Below are 23,609 nucleotides of genomic sequence, written 5' to 3' on the forward strand. Positions count from 1 at the left end.
TATTATCTTGAGAAAACAACAAACTTGAAGGTATATAAGTGGTATTTTCATAATCAAAAAGATTGCTTATATTATAATAAGGGGTCAAATACTTACTTCAAGCAAGCTTCAATGAATGAACTATAATAAGTAGAAATTAATTTTGAAAGTTAGGAATCAAACTTTCACATGCCAGCACTGCCTTATATGTCAAGACACAATGATCCACCTGGTTGTGCTCTGGCACAATAACACTAATATAGCGTCGCTCACCTTTTCTTCTTGTTAATGCTAAACTTTCCAAGATGCGTGGATAGTTTGAGTTTGATAATGTGTATACTTATACTTTGAAAGATCTTCCCATCCTATATCTGCACCAAATAATAAACGATAGGTTATAAAGGCATATGCATTTAGGACAATGTTTTATATGAATCCATAGTTTGCTTTTACTATACATGTACTGTGATCAAAATTATCAAATAGTTGTGTTGTTGAATATGAGTAGACAGAGAGTATTGTGCAGAGTGATGCTCGATGATGGCAAATCAGGAGTAACTTGTTTCATACTAACAATTGGTCTCAATTGAATAAGTCTCGATATACAGGACTTTCATAGCTAATTCATTTGAGAACATGAGTTAATATTTTTTAAGATGTAAAAATAGCAATACAATTGGGAATTCAAATCACCAAAACACTTAATTAAACCTGATAATTTAAAAGATCTCAATCCCAAAAGATTGTCGAGAGCTGTCGCGCGCATACAGTAGAAGTGCCCACTATAGCAAAATAATAAGTGAACTGAAATAAATTAAATAGGGAAACTACGTAATAAACAATTCACTACTTATTGTCATTGAACTGGATATAAAAAAGAACATAATTAAATATAAATGTATCTAAAATTAGGAGATTAACATTACCTTGGTTTCGTACTGGGAGTCTGAAGAGGATTCCGAACATAAAGTTTTATTAATGAAAACATTGAGTTCCCGGTCAAACCTATCAAAAAATGGGAAAACATGATGACAGACAGAAAACACATCACAAACAATACTTGAATTGATCTTAATCATAACGGATCGAAAAATGACCTGATCCCCTTCATCGTTTTTTATGCTGACTTGTTTTTCGGCATCCTTAGCATCAACACACGTCCATGACCCAATCCCCTTCATCGTTTTTTAGAATGTCACTGTACATTTAAAATCACCACATTAAAGAACATAAACTTGAAGATATAAGTCAAAAAACTCTATCAGACCTTTAATCAAACACTTGGAAATCGTGAATTTGAAATAACAATATATATACAAATTAAAGAATATTTAACCATTAAAGTAGACAAAGACTCACCAAATTTATTATATCTTCTCTTTTTCCCAGTTTCAAGGTTGTGCAAAAACTTGAATATCAGGATATGTCAAAGATGATTATTGTGTTTAAGTTGTGTGCTTGTAAAACAGATATGATCACCAGAACCGGGATTTGGTAATCTGGCGCTTAGTATCTTCGACAATGGATCGGTGTCTAAACAGAATGATGGTGTGATGAGAGTAGTTTAATCCGAGAAGTAAGCACGTTTGGAAAAGAGAGGAGAAAAAAGAACGCTGCCATATCTGTAGGAGGTTAACTACCGGGTCGGGTCCGTCGACAACGCAGGTCGGAGAAGAAGGAAAATGATGCGGTGGGAAAAGCAGATCACGGTTCTACGGTGTGAGGAGAGCAAACAAAAATTCGAATTTTCTTTACCCGCGTGCCACTAACATGATTGCTATAATTTAGGATTTAGAGGGGTGTATTGGATTGGGATTTTAAAGGATTTTTTTGCATTCATGAAATTCGAGGGTATTCGATTGGGATTTTTGAAATCCATTAAAATCTTGAGGTATTCAATTGGGATTTTAAATTATGCCACAAAATCTGGTGGTATTCAATTGGGATTTTAAATTATGCTTTAAAATCCGATGGTATTCAATTGGGATTGTTTAAAATCCATTAAAATCTGATGGTATTCAAATGCTGATGGATTTTTTTTCATTTCATAAAATGATGGATTTTGTGGCATTCTTCAGTGTATTTTAAGTTTTTTGAAATCCCATCAAATCAATGGGATTTTGAAGCATTGTACCTAAATCCTATCAATTCTACGACATTTCATCAAGAATCGCACAAAATCAAAATCCCATACAATCCATTAAAATCCATAGACTAAAAACAATGCATTAAAATCCCAATCGAATACACCCCCGTTAATTAACCACCGGGCAATAACTGAAGCAAGAAAGTCCGTACACGGAATGGGTAGATCCATGACAAATGGGTCAACCCAAATAAGTGGAAAAAGACCATATTAGACATAAAAGTGGGTAGTTATGTTAGCAGGAATTTTTAGTATATTGAATTGATACAATACACACAAACAGCTCAGGCGGGGAAATCATGTATATGAAAATTATAATAGTTCAAGCTTATATGCACTCCAATAAAAATTAACAAAAATTGAAGAGCTTGCGGTGATAGCCATGAGTTTGGCATATATGTTTTCAAAGTTTTTGGAAGGGAAATAATTCTGATGTTGGAGAGAAAGCTGAGACCACCACTTTACCGATGGCATCTGTTCATGGAGAGATTGTTGGTGACATCCTGAAATTGGTGAAGGACCTTTTAGATGATAATGTTACAAAGAGAAACAAAAACTGATTTACTTGGATGTATGAAGATGCAGCGCGTACAGAGGTATTTTCAATTTTGGCAAAAAAAGAAGAGGTTAACGACAGATGCAGTTGTCGTTTAACCTCACGTAAGTAATTAGTGTAAATCAGGTTAATCTCATCTCCTTTTTTCTCATATAATAATAACTACTAGGGTTTGGAAATTATAGATTTATTGTGCTCAAGTTGAGATGATAATTCACTGATCCACAAAATCTAATTTGATACTTTTCGTTTTGAAATAAACGTTATTTGGTTTTTGATACACATTTTATTAATTCTTTGATTGTAAACAAAAAGTTTTATTTTTCATTTATAATATTAATTTATTTCTAAAAAATAAAAAGAATATTAATTTTAACAATATAATAAAAAATTGTAAAATTTTATGCTAAAAAATCAAACATTCCAAAGGAGGGGGCTAAAATTTTCCCCGCAGGCGGATATCTTAAAAAGTAGCAGCAGTAAACCACTCCTGGTAGTGCAGTTCGAAAAGACTGCAAACTTTAAACTTTTCTGACACAAGGTGCTTTGTACTGGTGGCGGGACCAGGTATAGCCAGCCTGTAGCATTAATTTGCTTAATCAGTCTAGGCTTTTAACGTCTTTTCTGAATATCACAGGAACATAGAAAATTTAGCGGATGCTAAAATATATATTTTATAAAAGTAATATATATATTTATTTAATGTAAAAAATAATAAATATAAACTAAAACAAAAATGAAAGGAGTGAATATAATAAAATAGAGAAAAATAAAATATGAAAAATAATAATTAATCTAAAATCATTTTATTATTTTGCTCTTATAGGTTAAAGTTGCATGGATTTTTAGGTGATCGAATTAATGGATTTGCATCTGGTCTGTAAATTTGTTGAGATTATTTTGTAGTTCAGATCGATATATTTTCTGACATATTCTGTTGAGATTATTTTGTAGTTGAGGTCGATATTTTTTTTGACATGTTTTTAATTTAGTCGAACTTGACGACATGTTTTTAATTTAATCGAACTTGGCTTGGTCGGCCGTCTAATATAGATTTTGATATGTGCTCTTGGCGATTTTGATATGTGCTCTTGGCGTACTTGTGTATCTTGTTATTATGTTTGTTACTCTTGTATTTAGTTGTGTTTGTAGTCAATAGTATTTATTTTGTTATTATTTCATGTAGTAATTTGAATTCGTTATAATTTTAAAAAAATTTAGTACTACATTTCAAACGAAATAAAAATTTAGTTGAGTATAATAACCCAAATAATTTTAGTTCTCATTCAATATTAATTTTCCCCTGTCTATAATCGATATATAATTCAATTCGGCTACCAAATTCCCGAATGCTTAGCCCTCCCGGTCACCACTCATGTAGTCAATCAGCTATTGCAATGTCAATTTGAATCAGTTAAATACAGTGTTCAAAATTCAAATCCACGCTAGTACACTAAGAAACCATGAAACACAACATAAGATACATGCTTAGTAATAGTGAAACATGATCGAAGCAAATAATGTATTTGGTTAAATATCAAAAAATAAATAAAATTATCATAATGATTTGTTACAATGCTTTCACGTGCAGATTACAGAAATTAAGGCCACCTGAAACAATACAAATAGTTGTGGTCATCTCAGATCTGAAATTTGACTAATATAGAGAGCATTTCTAACGGTGTATTTATTATCTTTTGCATAAAATAATGAATTTCAGATGATTCACTAAAGCTGCAATATAGAAACGATGTACAACAGTTAAAATCTCGCTGCCATCTATTTGTTGTCGTCCAAGTCCAACTTTATTATAGATGAAAAAATAGGTATTTCAATCATTCTAATATTCCTCATCATATCCATAATCATCAATGTAGTCTTCTTCATTACCATATTGCAAGCCCTCAGAAAATTCCTCTGGTCCACCTTCATTCTCGTTTCTGGAAGCAGTTCAGAGTCATTTTCCTTCATATTCTGCTTCACGTATTCTGTTCCACTGGCGTACACCTCATCATTTAGACGGCTTTTCTTGTTATCTGGAGAAACCTGTTGGGAAAAGTGAAAGTAACAATAAACAAAGGATTCGGAGGTGATGAAACTCAAATAATGTCATGATATCTGTCAGCCATAGAAGGCCCGACAGAAACAGGAGAATTGCGAATTGCCCAGATATTTACAACTTAAAAAGACATATGGTTAGATACAGATATGAAGGCCGTGTTTGGAAGTCAGAGGTTTGAGAAAAAATTAGATGTCTGGGCCATATTAAAGGGCCGAAACAGAAAGAGATGATCAACATACCGAGTCATTAAAAAGTTCGTCCAACACATCATAGTTGATCTCGAGTCAAGCTTCTGCAAAATGAATTCACAACTTACATTAATGACAGTCGTTAACAGAAGCATACATTTCAAGAAATTAGCAACAAGATACAACTTATCTCCCAATACACGGAGCACAATACAACACACACGGAAAGCTAAGGTTTAGAATATATAAAGACTGCTCATGCAGTATCTTTGAATTTAAAAGAAATATTCACCACATAACAAAACAATAACTTTTAATATATAATACATTCCTTTAGCTCAAAAATATTAAATTAGGTGACTCCAGTAGCAGAGATGCAAAGCACCAAAGCCAGGTTTCCTTATAAACTCAGATATATTATTCATAACTTTTAATTCAGGGAACGTATTATAAAGAAAAGGAGCTTCTCTGTGGCGATTAGGAAAAGAACAACCCTCAACCGAATACTATCTTCTAAAACATGACTCCTGCAGAGTAAAGCTATAGTCCCTCAGCAACTTTCTGCTCAATTTTATCCGCTTCACTTCTTGGTCTTTTCTTCACTTACAATTATTATATATAATTACAATTACAATTATGTTTATATGCTACAAAAGTAACAAATATTAATTTGCCACATTTTCATATATGCAGAATAAGAAATCTGATCTGAGCTTAAAAGAAGCAATTTTACTGGCCCAAGTGTTAGTAGGCATACTTCAAGGCAATTATTTAAATAATTTGTTTATGATGGTACGCACCATCAATTTTCTTCAATTATTGATACATCAATTACCTAAAGAATTTCTTCATGATACTCACTGTCAGTTTTCTTTTTATATTAATTAGGATGGAAGTGAATGAAATTGCATAAAAACTTAATACTATGTAGGTTAACTAACATTCCTCGACCCTGGGTGAATACGTAAAGAAATCTATAGGGCTTCTTTTTAATATTATTTAATCTAAGTTTCATTGTGTTGCATGCTAGATAACAAACAGCGAACTACTTGTATATGTATAATATGTTTAACCACCAAGTTCGGGATGGATTGGTGTGGTTCCTCTACGCCTAGGACACCAGAATATCGAACCATGAACGAATAAAGGCATGAGAGAAAAGCATATTGGCTAGTGATTGTGAGGCCCCAATTCTTGATTGGAGGGGACACCAAAGGCCTCTGCCCTTCCATCCCTTGGTTGGATAGGTAGATATAATGGTACTTGTTACGATGACTCCTAAAGTTCGCGTTATGAGTTATGAGTTGCAAGTCTTTGCACTTGGTCAGGGTTTGCATGAACACAGACACTACAATCATTCCCAAGACATCAAACTTCAATAATATAATTCCGGTCACCAACTAACATAGTACCTTCTTGGCTAGCATTTGGCGGGTTGCTTCTGCAGCAGTTCGAGGAGGAGCTGCATTTTTAGCCTCTGCTGCTCTTTTTTGTCGTCTTTCCTGCAAATGATGATTTAAGTAAAAGGAAGTCATCAAGTAGTGGTTAATTGATGAATAGCATTTTCTCATGCTTTTAGAGGGAGATAGAAACCGTAATATTAAAAAAAAACCTAATATATAATAGGTGAGTGATCCAATTGCACTTCAGAAAATTCTAATAGTGTGAGGGTGAAAAATCCACTATGATTGATTTGCAGGACTGGTAGGTAGAAAAATTACTTTAATCAATAGTAAACAATATTGTTTCCCCCAATTTAGTGATCACTAGGACCAGTTAAGTACATACTCCATAACTGGGTAGCTTCAAAATTACAAGACCAGGGTGCGAAGGCAGATCCAAAAAAATTCTCGATGAGGTATGTATCACTCTATCGAATGAAAAAAGATATGTATTTATCAAAATAAATACTGATTGCAGTATAACTTCATTATAGTTACATATCAACACAAGTTTTAATCGTTCCCTAGACCTATAAAAAAGATATATGTTTAATGTTAGTCAGTACCTCCATTGTTTGAGAAATTCATAGTTCCATTCTCATACTTGCAGCTTTTACGGTGGTTAAGATATTTAACAATCACTATTCACAAGTTGTGTCTGGGTCAGAAATTGGAATTTAATGATTTTGCCTTGGGTTGCAAATGTGATGTGTTAGACATCTCCATAATTTTCGAGACTAATCATCACATAGAAAAGATGCAGGGTTTTCGTACAAAGTTGATAAAATAAAATCAATTCCAAAAAATGCCAGTATGCCTAGGCCTATGCGAAAATCCCTGTAGGAACTCAAACAATCACAATTAAACAATCAATATCTAACTTTCATATAATCAAAACTAACCTTTTTCGATTGTTCCATGGCTGCTGCAACTTCTGCAGCAAGCTTTCTAGCATCCTCCATGTCCTCAGGACAATTCCGCATATGCGCTTCACACGCCTCCTTTGCAGCAGCTGCAGCAGCTTCCTTGGCTAGTTGTTCCTATATATCCATTCGGCAGTAATTTCATCAGTATAAAAGGCAGTAACAAGTAAAAAACATAAACATGCAGGAGCAATCCAATGAATTAAGACAGTAGTCTCCTCTAGGGGAAAAGATAAAAAAATGAGAAATAAAAAATTTCAGCTTGTTTTTCCAGCAAAACATAGCACCCTTCTATCCGAGTGATAAGTCTAAAGTGCTCAAGCATAACAGAGTACAATAATTTTTTCCAATTTGGTTAGAATTCTATGTTTAGCAGACTGGAACTTGTTTGTCCCACCTGTTGCTTATAGAGACCTAGGTGAGGGCCATGTCACCTGTGCAGTCAAGACCCGTGGTTTCCTAGATGCAATTACGCGCAATGACACTCATGGTGCCAAACACTATTTGAAAGATTGGTTCTCTACTAATGCAACTCATCACTGACTAGTCTAAATCTGATGGCTAAGTTGAAAAGCTTTGATGCAAATAACAAGATGTAAGATAATGCTGAAGTGAAAGGTAAAATTTTTTCATATCACCTCAACATATTCTCTATTCAATTCTTCCCAGATGATCTTCTTGTACTGCATCTCCTCTGCAGTGTGAATGTAGTTATCTACCTAAACAAGACAATTCGTGAGGAACAATTCAATGTATATGGATGATGGGCCATGGAGCCCGTCCAGATATAGTTTGATAATAGAAAATCTAAACTAGTAAACAACAAAATTATAACTAAGTTGGCAAATGGTCTTTGTATTGTCATCTAATATATTAATTACAATAAGGGACAAACAGGAAAATACGGCAATAATTGGAGTCACGTAACTGACACCATAAAGCATCCCCCGTTCTTGCATTACGTGAATTTTAGTAACTATTAGCACTTTATGTCTATCAGACTTGACCTTTAATTCAGTGACGTCTGGGTAAGTAAATATCTTAAAGTTTCCAAAAGAGAAAAGATCACCTCTCAAAGGACTCCCTCATGATCAGAGAAAAATTACCCTACTGGAACTTGCTGATGCCGACATGGGCTTCAATACCTTGTGCATAGATCAATAAAAAGGCGATATTGCCCCAATAACTAAATTTTTAGAAATAGTGACACGCATACTGAAATCCCTACTGATCTAATTCATTAATTCCTTTACCAACCTATTTAGAATTTGACATTTAATCATACAGTTGAGGGATAGTTTTCAGCTTCACTGTTGAATAATTTTGTTCTTTGCCCGCATTTATGCAAAATAATACTATCATCTCACACTTGCATCCTGTTAATAACTTCTTACACTCACAGTATGGGGGATGAAAAAGTGTATAATGAATTCTAGAATCCATATTTATCCCAAAAAATTAAAAGGGCAATATATTAAGAGAATAAAGATAAATCCCCAAATTGAGAGAAGCAACCGCATATCAGATAAATCCCCAAATTGCCTACTTTATCCAATTTTGCATATTTAATTATTTTCCATTTGGTGACAAATATAAATAATAAACTAATTATGTTTGTCAACTTTCTTGTTTCATATTTAATAAATGGTAAAGTATAGGGCAGAGGAGGTGAATTTGAACTTTAAATTCTTGTATCAGAAGGAGCACCTTCACCATCTCTTAGTAATTTAATTTATTCTTAGAAATCTAATGTGAATCGTTTGCATCTTCCTTCAACTTTTAGATGCATGGTCTCCAATTTGACATAAATGCACTCGTTACAGCAAACCTCACATGCAAATTACATTGCGCTAAGGGAATAAGCTACAATAACGGAAGATCACAGGTAAAGTGACTAAATTACAAACCTCAAGATCTTCAATATCAGACAGGGTTTCTGATGCAGGTGATTCAGCACTAATATAATCAGCACCCTGTAATTTGCTATAACTAGCATCATCAATGGGCACTTCCTTGGTAGCACCCCCTAAAATTCAGAAAATTTAGGAAACATCTTATGCACACATCCTTGTCTCTGGAAATAAAATAACACAAAGTAACTGCAGCTATTGTCGTAATATTTGATGGCGATCAAGGATAAGGTTACCAGCATTAACATGCTCTGAAGAGTGCAGATTTTCATCTCTACTTTCCCCTGGGATCTCTGATCTTTTATCATACTAGATAAAAATGGGGGAAAAAATCAACGAAAAATAATTACAAAAGAAATTAAGTTCTCTGAACATTAATACATAATGAAATACATGATTACTCAATTGAAGGTCTTCATGAAACTTTTTTTGTCTATAATAGTCGTATAATTATCATTATTAAGAACATCAAAACCTTTTTTAAAACCAAACAGATCAGATACAAGCATGTGAATTAAAACTGAACTTGAACAAGAACAAGAGATTTTCCTGATTGACATAGAAGGGTTCCCACATCATTTTACATTATGTAAACAACACAATAACCTGTAGAAAACTATAAATTTACTCTTGTGGAGCTAGACTGGATGAGGAATGGAACTCAAAGATAAGTCATACTCACTCAGTTCCACTGAATTGTATACATCTGGGACACAGGGCTCGGCACACACTTTAAGGCTCTTATTAAATATAGTTTCATAAATTATTTTTTTTTTTCTTTTGAATAAAAATTTAATATTAAAATATTCAGGAAAAAAATAATTTAATTATAAGTTATAGAACTATACTTTACAGAAACCTTAGAATGCGTGCCAAACATGCAAAATAACTGTATAGAAATGAGTGGGACGGAGGGAGTAAGTGAATATATCTTTTCTAGTGCACATTGGCAGAAGAAAACACTAGATGCCAATCAGGTAAAAGGGAGTCCACAACCATATTTTAGGAGATAACACAAACCCCAGCGTAAACTTCATAGTTCATACCAACATACTTTAAACATTTATCAATAGTGCAAACTTAAGCCCCCAATGCTTTATTACCCGTGTCCAACACAAGGATATCAAGTAAGGACTCTGATTCATATAATATCTGGCACTCCATACTTGAGTGCGAGAAACGTAGCTTATACACAACTTCACTGATCTATATACATCATTACTTGTATCTTCAACTTCCATGTGATATATGCTTCAATAATGAGCACATAAACATGTATGTGTGTGTGCGACTGTGCGTACATGCCGCCAGACTTAGCATGACAGTGCAATTGTGTGCTCGATGGCCCACCAGACTTGGCATGAAAGTGCAATTCAAGAAATGCACATGTACATAGATCACTTCGAAAATGATAAATATATATATATATTTTAAAATAGCGTCATTTCCCGGTGTTATTAAAGTATCACTTGAATAGAGAGAGAATTGTGGTAGGTACTTTTACATAGTTACTGTTCTGCCCCTGGATAGCCATGTGATCACAACTCGAGTCAACAGCGTTTTTCTCAGCATACTCTTTCTCCATTCTTTCATGTTGTGCGCGCTGAAAAGCTGGAGGTTCTGATTCTCCATCCAATCCTCCAGAAAAATTCATGAACTGTAACAATCAGCAGAGCATGAACAAGAAAGTTCAAAACCAAATTCTTCTCAACTGAAATCAAAAGTAAGGAGTTACTTCTGCATAACATTCTCGACAGAGTCCATGAGCAAAAGTCAGTTCACCCTTGTGCTTACAAAGAACTTCACTCTTATCGGAGGATTTGATGCCAGTGGTGGTTTGGCCCAGTGACCTAAGCTCCGCTTCATGTTTTTCTGCTTTTTGGGTGAACTCATCAATCTGTGCACAAAGCAAATATATAAGAGAGGTAAACGAAGAATTACACTTTGGTCATATACAATCATTCTGTTTTTTTCTTTTGAAGAGTGGAACAGACAGACACAGAACTACTACTGCTCCAAAATATTGATGTCATCAGATATACTATTAAGGAGAAGTGACGGCAGTCCCACCACAAAACCATTACAAGAAAGGGAATAGCAAAGCTTATTAAAAAATCATCACTCCCCTAGAGCTTAAGGTCCAAATCAGTGTTACATAAAACGGGGTATGAAAACGGATACACGAAACGGGTATATATTAGGTTCGTTGCGCATCCTGATCACAAACAACTGTCCTCTGCTTATCATTTTAAGAACCTTCTATTGCATCTAATATTTCAGTTGTTCTAAAATTGTGTACGTTTGCAACTAATGCTACCTCCTAATTTGGCTACAGCAGGCATTTCATAAAATGCTGATCCTAAAAGATAATAATCAGTTAGATCTCGCGATTATTCTTGGTATTTACTCTTTTCTTTAATCGTTTACTCTCTGACTTGATGGGGGGTGGGGGCTGGGGCTGATTAGGGTTCAATAATACTCCTCTCACAAAAGAAAGTGAAAAAACACCAATGTATTAATCTAATAATAAAACCTTCATCGCTTAATCGACTAGTCGACCCACAGGACAACCATAATACAGATTTTCAACTTTTTTTCTTCGGTTTCCAAAACAAGGAATGGAATATGCAGATATCGAATATGTTGGTCCAAGACGACAACCTTAGTTTCATCAGTAAGTAACTATTACAAATCAGCAGATGCAGATGAAGATAAGCCGAAATCAACGGTGCCTGCATCTGTAGAGAAAGTAATTGAGGTTCAACATAATTTGTTGGTGTTTCAAGAAAAGCTGCTAATGAGAAACTTCAACAGTTTTCAATCACAACTTCGTTCACACTGCAGTTAGAGGATCAAGGCTGGATAGGACTCTAGGGTCTTCTGGAAACACTGAAGTTCCATTCTTCCCAAAACGATATCTGTAACGGGAGTTCCGAATTACAGTAGGTCCATGAGAGCATAGATCAGGATCAGTATTGGACCTAGTTGATTATGCCAGGGCCTAAATAGAGAATTATTTACTTAATGAAAGGTGGGCAAAGTCGACAAGTATTAGTTACTAGAAGCCTTATTCAACTTTAATCAGAGATAGTTGAGTGAATTGCTAATGAATACTAGGTTGTACTTGTAACCATGTTGATTATGTTTTTATGCTCTCTAAAGTCTGTCTGCCTGTCAAATTCAATTAGATGATTGATCCCCAAAATCAGAATAAGAGGTCTTCTTATGATCTAGTTAGTGTTTATGTTTGTTTATTCTTGTTAACTAGAATCCGAACACATATTACTCGTGTCTAAAGATATATATTACAAAACAATCAAAAATTTCCCATGATACATATACAATAGTGAGGTACAACAAACATACCGTCAGGCTTCCTGATTCTGTATTTTCAAACTCGATTAATCGCTTCGTCAATGTTGCTTCACAGATGTGAACAACTTTTACCTGGGAAAACCAACATTTAAAATGAAAAACACTCTAGTGGACTAAGAGAGAAACGCTAAACTTAGATGTAGATATTTAACGGAAGAAGATGCTGGAGATAACTAAAAAATACACGATTACAAAAACATAATGACTGACATTCAAGGACATCAAATGAAGGAACGATTTATGCTTACAATGTGTGATTTAGTATAACTATAGCCATGTGAAATTGCTGATATGTATAATGCTGCGCCACATAGCCCACTCGGTTTTCTTCCCGTCTGAAAGTATGTTATTGAACTCAACCAAAAGATTGAACTGAAGTCCATACACTTAAAATCTCAAATTTTATCAACTGATGTAGAAATTAACATAAGATACCTGCATCCAGTCACGCTTCATGCTAGCAATAATTTTAAGTGCAGTCGTTTCAACATTGACATCGGTCTGTCCTAACAACCCTACAATACGCATTACCAATCAGATTACAAAATCATTTATATATGGAACTTGTGACAAATGTCCTAGGGTGATTATACCAAAAAGAGCTACTATAATAGGTTACCCGACCAGAGGGTAAAAAAATTTAAAGATTGCAAGCCATTATAAGAGATTCTCAAGTATTTAATTTTTAATTCTAAAAGCTAACAAATATGTAGGAGAATACAATGCCTGAACAGGAATTAAAAAGTCTAAAAAATTTATATATATAATACACACACACACACACACACATTAGAACCAACTTTCTTATAAGCAAAACAAAATTGCTAATTTGACAAAGTCATCAACTTTCTCTTTAGTAGATACACTTAAAGAATCTAATGATACATATAAAATATCTTTGTTTGTGTACTCCACTATTCTCCACTTTTTGGTCATAAGGCAAGACACTTCACACTCTCTGTAGACAAAGCTAGCTACTGGAGTAACCGGAAGATGCAAAATACACATATTACTAAATTAAACATAAATTCCAACCATAAATGTTGAAAATTTAGTAAATCATTTATCAAAAAACTGACAGATGTATCACCAAAGCAATTCAATAGATTTGTCTCCAAACACAATAAGAGTGATAAAATGCAGAAAAATTACTATTTGCAAACCGATGAATGAAAAGACTTGGATCAACTGCTTTCTGAATAGACTGAACATCTTGAAGGCTTAACTGTTGAACAAGCGTCAAATATACAGCACCCAGCTCGTATCTGCAAAATGTTTTTTTTTACACATTAGTTAACATCAACTTACACTCTCTCTTTCAAACATATGCATATGAACATGAAAAGATGCCCACAAAGGAGAGGCTGCATTCGAACAAGATTTACAGAACAAGATACATATATTCTTGCAAAAAAATATACATACACATTTCTACCCAAGAACTCTGCAAATTCAATTAGAAGATACGGCTTAGGATCAGGCTCTGATGTCCTACACATGAAGTTCAAAAACCAGAAACTTAAAGTTAACAGGTCAAATAGCATTGGCTTGGAAACATTATTCCTTACCGACAGGCAACATAAAGACAAGCTGCCTCAACAAGATGCTTTGGACGTCCTTTTGTGAAATTCCTCTCCAGTGCTATCTTCAAAGGTAGACAACCCAAAAAAGTTAAACTTGACAGATAACAACTACCAGCAATAAATAAGCTAACATCCGATAGCCATACTCTATAGAAGTTTCTTGCTCGTCGAAGTACGTTAGAGTCATCATCATTGAACACTGATGAAAGCATCCATTGCATATCCTCATAAGCTGTAAAGGTGAGTGAGTTAAGGACAAAGACGACTGTATTCTGTTTTCTGGTCACTATAAAGATTTTTTGGTGTAGGGACTCAAAATTAAAGCAGATTTCAAAACACTCTTGAAAGGAACATCATCTTTTGTTTTTCTTTGTTAATTCAAAGGGAAAATTTTAAGAAGCTTCCTTCAGTGGGTAGAAGTTTCAGATACTAACAAAACAGAAAAAGGAAACATCTGCAGATAGAAGGAGCTTAGACACTTAAATGTAGTATGTTGTAACCGCATATGCACAAGGAATTACTCTTATCAGTGTTATTAAATGCGATATGCGCACAGAAGCGCGAAAACCCCCAGAGCATAAGCGCACCGCGCAATGCGAAATGCGCGGATTCTTCGAAGACAAATAAATATACATATATAAATGATATATGCATTCGCATATGCATTCTCCGAAGCGAAGCGCTTCAGGTGCACATCGCATCGCATCTCGCATATGCATTTGCATATGCGCTTTTAATAACACTGACTCTTATAGTCTTATATTATCCAAAGGAGATGATCATCTAATTTAAGTTATAACAAATACATATATTTATTAACAGCGAGTGTAGTGTGTACTATAACTATTATGAGAATGTATCTCTCCGAGGTTAACCAAGGAAAGTGTTTCCAATTTTTTAACCATAGGCCTTGTAAATCAGAGAGTACTTGTAGTAATTGTTTAAATAATTATATGTGTATTACACAAGATGTGGGGAGCACAGCAATAACTCACCTCCGTCTAATGTCCTGTCTCGTGAAGCAGAGTAACCACTGGCAAGTCTATTCAGTGTTCCTTGTGCTCGACTCTGAACATCAAAAGAACTAGCTATATTTATATATGCCTATTTTTTATGCATCACGCTTAATTTTCTTGAGATAGAAAGAGAAATATGAAAACAGATGATATATATTTTGAAATAAATATGATCTAATGCGTAACATATTCTAACCATATGAAGTATTCTCTGAATGGTAGGCAAGTGAAATAATAGAGCAGGGGAAAAAAAACCCAAAAAAGTTTATTCCCACAAAAAGGCTACTTCTTTTTTTTTTTGTTGCAGATTCTTGCTATAAGGTACACCTAACCAATCCTATTAATGTCCAAAGCCTGTCCAACAATAAATTTCAAGCGCCAACATGCAACAAAAACAATAATATATGCCCCAAAAATTTTAAATTGGACAGTTCATCTTAACTTCGTACTGATTCCAGTCCCCTGCTACAGAATCAACTATATCAAGGATTATGACTTCTTGCTACCTATGTAGAACAACATTAGCTATAAAGACGACATTCAAACCTGTCCTCCGGCATCTTTAGCAAATGTAACTTCTTCCGAATAATTATCCTCAACGAGAAGTTTCCCACAGAAACTACAGCATCTGAGAAAAACGAAAAGAAAAAACACCTTACACCTTATAAACGCATAAAGAAACTCATAAAAGAAGTATATTTTCATAGTGTACATTGCACCATAGCATACATAGGGGGAGGGGGAGTCAACTGACAAACAGATAAGAAACAATGCAGCACAACTCCAAATAACATAAACGCACTACCATCATAATTCCTAATGCCACTACATAGTGAATAAACTCCTTGTCATACAATATACAAATACTACACGCACAAATACACATAGATACAAAACTCACGCTCTGCCATCATCAAGAGTCTGGGTATCACGATTCGATCCACAACTGTCGCACCACAACCGTGACCTATGAACAACCAAGAAAAAATCCATCACAACTCACTACTGCCAATATATTCATCCAATTTACAAAGTAGCATTAATCACACTAGGAAATGTCGAAAAAATTATATAAAAAAATTCAGGAATCACCTTGAACTCATGAATGATTGCGGCGCGATGAATCAATGTAATTTGGCAAATAAATGCATAAAAAAGATGCTGGTAACGGATTGATAAACCCTAAACCCTGTAATAACAAAATTAGATAACTTCAATTACAGATGTTGAAAAGTAATTAAACAATATCAAGAACAATTGGATTATAAGTAGAGATGATAAACGTATGAGTGATTGTGAATATATATACGAGTTAATTGATGTATAAGGAACTTACAGAGGAGCAGGAATCAACTTTTTTCTTTCGTTCGTTCCTCTGTCCGAGAAATACTATTGTGTTAACTTAATTGATGTTCTTTGGAAATTAGACACAGTGAAGCTCATATCCACGAACTTGATTACTTACAAAGTCTTTGGAGAGCCAGAAGGACCACGTTATGTTCAATATAATTTGGTGGGAGGTCGGCAGGTAGTTATATTTTTGTTTTTAGTTGTTACTTCCCGTTGATACTGGCTCTTACTATTTTTGCTATGGCTTAACTTCAGTGTATTGGTTCATTGCAGGCAGTTGATCAAGTATACCTCTGTATAGCTAATTTTCTTAACCAAAACAACGGTTTGGCAAGCAAAACAGAAATTCAACTTTTCTCTTGGGTAGATGAGAAGATATTTAATTAGATCATCCCAGATACAGAAACAGCCTCTCCCCATTCTACCCCAAGCAATGACTTTTGTGTTTCCGTGTTCTTAGCATTCAGAAGCAAGGTGTTCTGCTTCTATTTTCATTCAGTTGGTTTTTTATATCTTGTCTGGGTCTGGACTTGAGGGTTTGATTATGTATCAGTGAGCAATGAAGTATTGAGAAAAATCATGACCTGACTCCTTAATTCTGCTTACATTGTAATAGAAATTAATCAAGTAATCTACTTAATGTACCATAACTCTTATTCGCTTATCTTAATGGGGGAAGTTATGCATTTATTTCGACACTGTGCACAAGGGAACAAAGCACTTGTATCATGTAGCAAACATCTTTGAGATTTCGCCTAAATGTCTAATGGCACTCCGCCCAGGGAATAATACAACAGCACTACATTACACGGAGACAAACTCTGGCAGTGCTAACAATCAATAAAAAAAACTAAACTTATAAGAAACCAATCAAGAACTTCATTCCTTACAAAAAAAAATCAAGAACTTCATTACTATTTTTAGTCCCTGGTTATCGATATAAAAATTCTATTAGAACTAAAATCAAACAGTTTGAGTGCTCGAAAATGGCCGTATAATTTAAGAAGTTAAGGAACAAATTACAATCAAATAAAGAGATTACCTGATTGCGCGTGACAGAAAGTCTGTTGATGCACATAATAAATGTATCCGACGACTAAGGTATTGCATCGAAGACAACATGGTTGGTCCAGACCAATGGCAAAAAGGTTGTAAATTGTGATAGTGTTTTTATACGTGTTCGTGTATAAAGGCAATCCTTTCGGGATGCCCATTCTGGTCGGCTTGCTATATACGACTGCTCCGTCTTCAATATTATTCATTTAGGCTTGTTTGTTTTTCTTTATCTGATTTTCAGTATAGTAGACTTTACGAATTAAATAATAGACGTGTGTGATCGTTTTCTGAAATTCTTCAAAAATCGCAAGTGTAACAAAAACAACTGAAACGTAACATTATAATCCTGTTAGTGGTGTATAAAGATGTGATCTGGGACTAGAGACATCATGTGGATATTATGGTCCCTAAAAATCTGTCTCAATATTAAGGCTTTTTGGGGAGCAGAGAATGCGTGGCTATTTCCCATGGTGGAAATCCAACATCTATGCGGGTTTTTCGTGGAAGGATTATACTTACAATTTCTTCTCTACACATTACTCTAATACCAATTCTCCTGGAAACAGAAGATAGTTCAAGATATGGGGTGCCGGGCTTCTGGTTTATAAGTTAGAAACACTTATTTGTACTGTTTGTGTAAAAAATAAGAAGCACTTATAAAAAGTTAGGAATACTAACTTTTGTTTCAGTACTTCTGCTTAATTCTCAAGCATTTTAATCACTTATAAGTCTTAACTTGATTCTAACTTCTACTCCATTTTTTTATTTTAAGCAAGAAACACCTATTTTAAGCTTACATAAACGGCCTCATTATCTTTATTCGAAAATTTATTGTTGTGTCGAGAGTTGAATTACACTCTGATCTTCCAAAACTTCGAGATATTTGAACAAAATTATATTATGTTTTTAATGTTAGGTTTACGGTCGGTTTGATTACAAAAAATTATACCGTAATAGAGAGGAAGCACAGCTACTCAAAATCAAGATCAGCCTGTGAGCATCCTTTTTAGACTGATTATTGACCAGAGTCAAAACAAGGTTTAAATATTCAAGCACCGAACTTGAAATATAATTCACTCAGTAATTGTTTTGGAATAGAGTATTCATGTACAGACTACACACCAGCATGTTGAATACTGAATTCCAGAGTTCCGAGAGTGCACGAGTGTGTGTTCTGTCTCGGTAGATAGAAAACACTGCTCTGAGTTTCCATGTTGATGTCTAGTATTGAGAAACATCTCTGACCTTACCCCATGCAATTTCAAATATACAAGTGGATCCCAGGAGGACAAGATAAGTCAGCCTCTTTCTACATTATCCAGCTACAAAATGACAACGTTTTTTACCTACTGCCCCGTTTTATCAAACTCTTCTTTCCCATCCCACTGATTCTCCAGACTACACAAAGATAAAAAGATATGGACATAAATTCAACCAAGATTACCTATGGGCTGCTTCTCAAAGTTATGTCCCCGCGGTTTGTGTTGTGAAGAAAAATTGTTATAACGGTTGTTTAAATATAGTATAAAATTTATTTAGGCTTTTTCACTAACACCTTAATCTTTGAGACGGACTGATTCTCAATATGGTATCAGAGCCATGTTACGGATGCTATATATTTCAACCGTGATTACTAATTACTATGATCCGATCGTCAATTGATAAAGTATTTATTTAATCGCTTTCGGATGACCCGTCTTGAATGACATTGATATAAAATGAGAAACGGTGTGACATGACACTCTAAATATGTGTGATATCTATCATCGTACAAATGAACGGGTGTAACCTAATACTATGCGCTTTGTTTTTAGGAAAATTAATGCCCTAATAAGCAAATTATAATTAATAGCTTCCTCAGAGCGAACTTTAGTTTGGGATGCATTTTCTGCCAAAAAATATTCGATAAAACGCATGAACCTTTGCTTTCAGTTAACAAACAATCATCCAGAAGCAATAAGCAATTAAAAGCCTAGGAATGGTAGGTAAGCTAGAGACAATGCAGATTGCCAGATTGTTTGTCTGCCTCGTTGAAGCTTTAAAGTTATTGAAGAATGTTAGTTAATGCATATGCGTGCTTTGTTTAAGCTTTATACAGTAATTTCTGCCATCAACTTGTATAATTTACCATGAAAAACAAAACATTTATCAAACCAAACTCTCTATTTTAGTAAATATCTGGGAAATTACACTTTCTTTTATGAGGGAAACAAAATTCTCCCTGAGGAATCGAAGCCACGGCTGAAGAATGTGAAAACGATAATCCTTTACCACTAGGCTATCGATCCCGGAATCCTGGATATTACATAATGTTAAGTAGACATTATAGAAGCAATTAACTAGAAAAGGAGTCCAGGAACAAAACTGACAATTGCCAATCAACTGTTGAAGAGTTGCACGCTCTTTACCTTCTAGGGCAACAAGCAATAAAGTTGTACACATACTTTTACAAGAGACAGTAGCGAAAATGGAAGTCATATTATTCACGCAGGAAAAAAACAAAAAATTAGACATGATATATGATAAGGGAAGAACAGAGCAGCTTGATGTGATAGACAAGTGAGTTAATGTCAGCAACACATGATTTAATGGCACATGAAACACGATTAGCAAGAATACTTATAATTCAGAATGGTGAATAACAAAATGATTGGAAGTCACTGGTGCAGTACAGCCTTGACATCATCCAAGTTGTGGAATTAGTGTCTTTTTATTATTCTTGCACATGAGGTTTTTAGCTGAATTTATATTCTAGTTAATGTACCAGCAGCTTATGAGCTGAATTTGGACCTACATTCTGCTCTCGGATTAATGAAGAGTCCAAGGTACACCGACCTGCAATTGCGAAATGCTGGCTCGCCAAGTCATATGTCAATTCAATGATAGGCAGTTCAATGACAGCGTCGGCATTTCAACATCCTGTAAACCAAACCAAACGTACCCAGCATATCCCGCTTAGAGCAAATATGACTATTCCGAAAGAATAGAGGCTCTTACTCCGGCTTTCAACATCTTGTAAACCAAACCCGCTTAAAGCAAATCCAGGGAGGATAAAATGTACGTAGACGATTTCCCTCTTCTGAAAGACTAGAGAGGCTGTTATCCTAGCTTAAGTATAAGACAAAATATTGTGTGATATATATGTAAACAATATCTTGGCCCATGATTTTGTATACATGAGACTCATGTTTATCACGAAAGCTTCCTTCATTGATATGTATCGTAAATATACTGATGTATAGGTTAGTCGAAAAGAAAACTTTTGCAGAAGGGATCGTCGTAGGTGTAAATTTTCATTAGTACCCTAACAACGAATATGAGTAGTGAATTACCATGGTAAAGCTAATTGTACATACTTAAATGTGCAACAATCAAACCACTTTAAGTTAGTTACCTCAGAAACGAGACCTATTTATCTTCTAATTCCAGTTTGATATTTTAACCAACGTCAAAGATGATAATCGGACTTGAAAAGTTTCGAAAAAATGAAGTACAGGTATCAAACAAATAAACCAAGGTACTGTGTTGCTGGACCCAATTACTAAATAATTAACAAGACCAACTAATTGATATGCCTTTCCTACTCTCTCTAGTTGTACAAGTATACAAGGTCCAACATGGACATCCCTTGAGGAGCATAAAGTTGTACAGCGAATGTCATATTTCACAAATATCACTACAGATGAAGGACTCAATTGTGTGAAGGATTGAACAAGCCTAATGAGGTAACTGTTGCACCTCTCTTAGTATATGCAGGTTCTCTCCTACTACTGGCCTTCATTGGGGTGGTTTTGCATGTTTCGACAGCATCGGACGGTTGGAACGCTCTGATTGGGAAAATTGAATCAATATCTGCATAAGAACCGTAACTATGCCTAGGCCAACTGCCGAGAATGCAAGACCCTTCCAAGAAGATAGTATTGAGGACCACTGGAAGAATTTTAAGGCCCCAAAAATGAGAAGACATGCCCAGGAGATGACAACCTGTTGTAGCAGTAGTTATTAGACCACATACAAATGAATTGCCCATAGGAAATAGAAGCTTGATCAGAACGAAGATTGGGGTTGGTAAATTAATATTTGTGTTACCACAAGAGAATTCAACGGTCGACCAGTGTCTTGTAGTTCTCCATCACCAAAGCTATCATTTTCTTTATGCTTATCCAATAAGTTATCCTACTTGAGCCAAATCCAGAAGGAAAAAAATGTCAATCAACTTAGAAAGCACTTACATCGAGGACAGATAGATTACGAATACCAAGTGCACTTTACCGATACCGCCGTGGTAAAGTGACACACTATGCACAGGCAAACAACAGGTATATCACATATAGTTTTCATGTTTGTGTTGTGTTCCATTTTCAGCACTTTCATAATGAGAGCTTCTAGTGAAAATCTGTTAAATTGATAGCTGTCTCCTAAGAATGTATAAAACTCAAGAAAGATTAGTAATGATGTCATGAAACAATTTCTAACAATATACTCACTCTATCTCAAAATAATAGTCGCTTTGACTTTTTGCACATAATTTGAGGTGTAAAGAGTTCTACACATTATTTTTCAAATTTTCTTTTTCTGAATACAAACTTTAACATCTGTAACTATATTCAGAAGAATAAATTTAAAAAATAATATATAGAATTGTGTTTTTTTACCCTCAAAATACGTGAAAAAAGTCGAAGCTACTATTATTTTGGGACGGGGGGAGTATATGTCATAGTGAAGAACCACTTCTCTAATATTTTTCCTTCAAAAATTAATCTAAAAGCTAACAATACGAGTAAGCAAAGCTTCAAATTGGGCCTATTATGAAACAAACTAATAGTAGCCTGTTAGAAGAATATTGGTGGTATGCAAGAATCGGTAGGATTTATAGAGTTTCATAGTAACCGAGGATAACAAAGTTGTATGTAGCTCCTTTCAGCACGAAAGTTGCATGCACCTTCATGTGTGCAATACTAGTCCGTGTCATAAAATATCTTCAGATCATAGGCAGAAGAAAAGGACAATGCATAAGAAAAAAGTTGTTACCTTGACCACGAAAGCGTCCTTACACCACTGTGCAACAGAATCATCTGATTTCGGAAGATCACTCATCAAGTGCCGTTTGAGATGAATATGCACCTGCAGAAAAGGGAATATAGGCGCCTTAATATTTTTGGACTTCTTTTGTTATTTCTGTGTGTATTCTCCTATCTGAGCTGATCTAACATAATTCTATCTGCGTACTTTTCATTTTCATGTCATTTTATAGAATGTAAGTGGTAAAGAAGTTTGTTCTTACGCAAAAAAAGGGGGTTCCTTCCAGTGGCGGAGTTAGCACGGGACGAGGGTGGTCTATAGCCCCCCCTGGATTCTGAAAAAAAATTATTTTTTTTTTTTTTTTGGTGTACAAGATTAAAAAAAAAAAATTAGACCCCTCTAAATATTTTAGTACATACTAATTTATTTTTAAAAAATGAAAATTATTTTCAAAAAGTCAAATGAATACATAAAAAATATTTTTATCAAACTTTTTTAATAACATTTTAGTTTTATATTTTATTTTATACTTTAATATTACATTTGTAATAGACTAATAGTTAAATTTAATTATACTTTAATATTACATTTATACTTTAATATTACATTTGTAATAGACTAATATTTTATACTTTAATATAAATTGATGTTGAAGACATTATAGTGAGGTTTCAAAATATGGCACCTAGGAGAGTGTTATTGTGAATTTGTAAGTTGTAACAATAATATGTCAAATTTAATTATATATTATGTACCCAAAAATTTTTTTCCCGGTGGGACTAAAATCCAGCCCCCTCTGGACTTAAATCCTGCATACGCCACTGGTTCCTTCTGCGGTAATATAATAGATAGATATATTGACCCTTTAAGTATAATATTTTAGAAATAAACCCGAACACAAAAGAAGAAAAAATAAAAATTATTTCCACGAGATGAATGGAATATTCTTATGTAAGTTAAATATTTCAACAATTTTTAAAACTAAAAGTAATTTAATAAAA

The 23,609-nt window shown here is 34.4% G+C and overlaps 1 protein-coding gene, 1 long non-coding RNA gene and 1 other non-coding gene across 9 annotated transcripts; all 3 read right to left on the minus strand.

Moving 5' to 3' along the window:
* Window positions 1–53: 53 nt before the first annotated feature.
* Window positions 54–1,808, minus strand: LOC108198682 (uncharacterized). Of its 2 annotated transcripts, XR_001802157.2 has the most exons (5): window positions 1,339–1,808; window positions 1,077–1,177; window positions 906–984; window positions 691–761; window positions 54–350 (listed from the first exon to the last, which is right to left on the minus strand). It is a non-coding gene; the product is annotated as an uncharacterized LOC108198682 (long non-coding RNA). The 2 variants fall into 2 exon arrangements; XR_001802156.2 differs by lacking the exon at window positions 691–761 and having other exon boundaries at window positions 1,339–1,802.
* A 2,381-nt stretch (window positions 1,809–4,189) lies between these two features.
* LOC108218400 (uncharacterized) lies at window positions 4,190–18,054 on the minus strand. 6 transcript variants are annotated; one of them, XM_064083378.1, is made up of 21 exons: window positions 17,573–18,054; window positions 16,273–16,369; window positions 16,082–16,147; window positions 15,727–15,808; window positions 15,160–15,232; window positions 14,311–14,396; window positions 14,150–14,226; window positions 14,007–14,072; window positions 13,734–13,846; window positions 13,017–13,096; window positions 12,830–12,916; window positions 12,573–12,653; window positions 10,942–11,103; window positions 10,705–10,863; window positions 9,443–9,515; window positions 9,204–9,322; window positions 7,935–8,015; window positions 7,276–7,413; window positions 6,344–6,433; window positions 4,983–5,035; window positions 4,190–4,727 (listed from the first exon to the last, which is right to left on the minus strand). In XM_064083378.1, exons 2-21 carry the CDS (start codon window positions 16,281–16,283, stop codon window positions 4,697–4,699), a joined length of 1,728 nt encoding a protein of 575 aa, XP_063939448.1. In that variant the 5' UTR covers window positions 16,284–16,369; window positions 17,573–18,054; the 3' UTR covers window positions 4,190–4,696. The 6 variants fall into 6 exon arrangements, with proteins under 6 accessions (XP_063939448.1, XP_063939450.1, XP_063939449.1 ...); XM_064083380.1 differs by lacking the exon at window positions 17,573–18,054 and having other exon boundaries at window positions 14,007–14,025; window positions 14,150–14,222; window positions 16,273–16,458; XM_064083379.1 differs by lacking the exon at window positions 17,573–18,054 and having other exon boundaries at window positions 10,711–10,863; window positions 16,273–16,457.
* A 3,132-nt stretch (window positions 18,055–21,186) lies between these two features.
* On the minus strand, window positions 21,187–22,744 carry LOC108198772 (uncharacterized). The gene is made up of 3 exons (XR_010286221.1): window positions 22,618–22,744; window positions 21,676–21,762; window positions 21,187–21,570 (listed from the first exon to the last, which is right to left on the minus strand). It is a non-coding gene; the product is annotated as an uncharacterized LOC108198772 (transcript).
* Window positions 22,745–23,609: the final 865 nt, after the last annotated feature.

The sequence above is a fragment of the Daucus carota genome, chromosome 8, assembly GCF_001625215.2.
Source record: "Daucus carota subsp. sativus chromosome 8, DH1 v3.0, whole genome shotgun sequence".
In the NCBI taxonomy this organism is placed as follows: domain Eukaryota; kingdom Viridiplantae; phylum Streptophyta; class Magnoliopsida; order Apiales; family Apiaceae; genus Daucus; species Daucus carota.

Coding starts and splice junctions, on each gene's coding strand:
- LOC108218400 (XM_064083378.1), bottom strand. Junction 13,847..14,006: donor GAGTTCTTGGGTAGAAATGT/GTATGTATATTT, acceptor AACATTTTGCAG/ATACGAGCTGGGTGCTGTAT. Junction 7,414..7,934: donor TGAATAGAGAATATGTTGAG/GTGATATGAAAA, acceptor ATGGATATATAG/GAACAACTAGCCAAGGAAGC.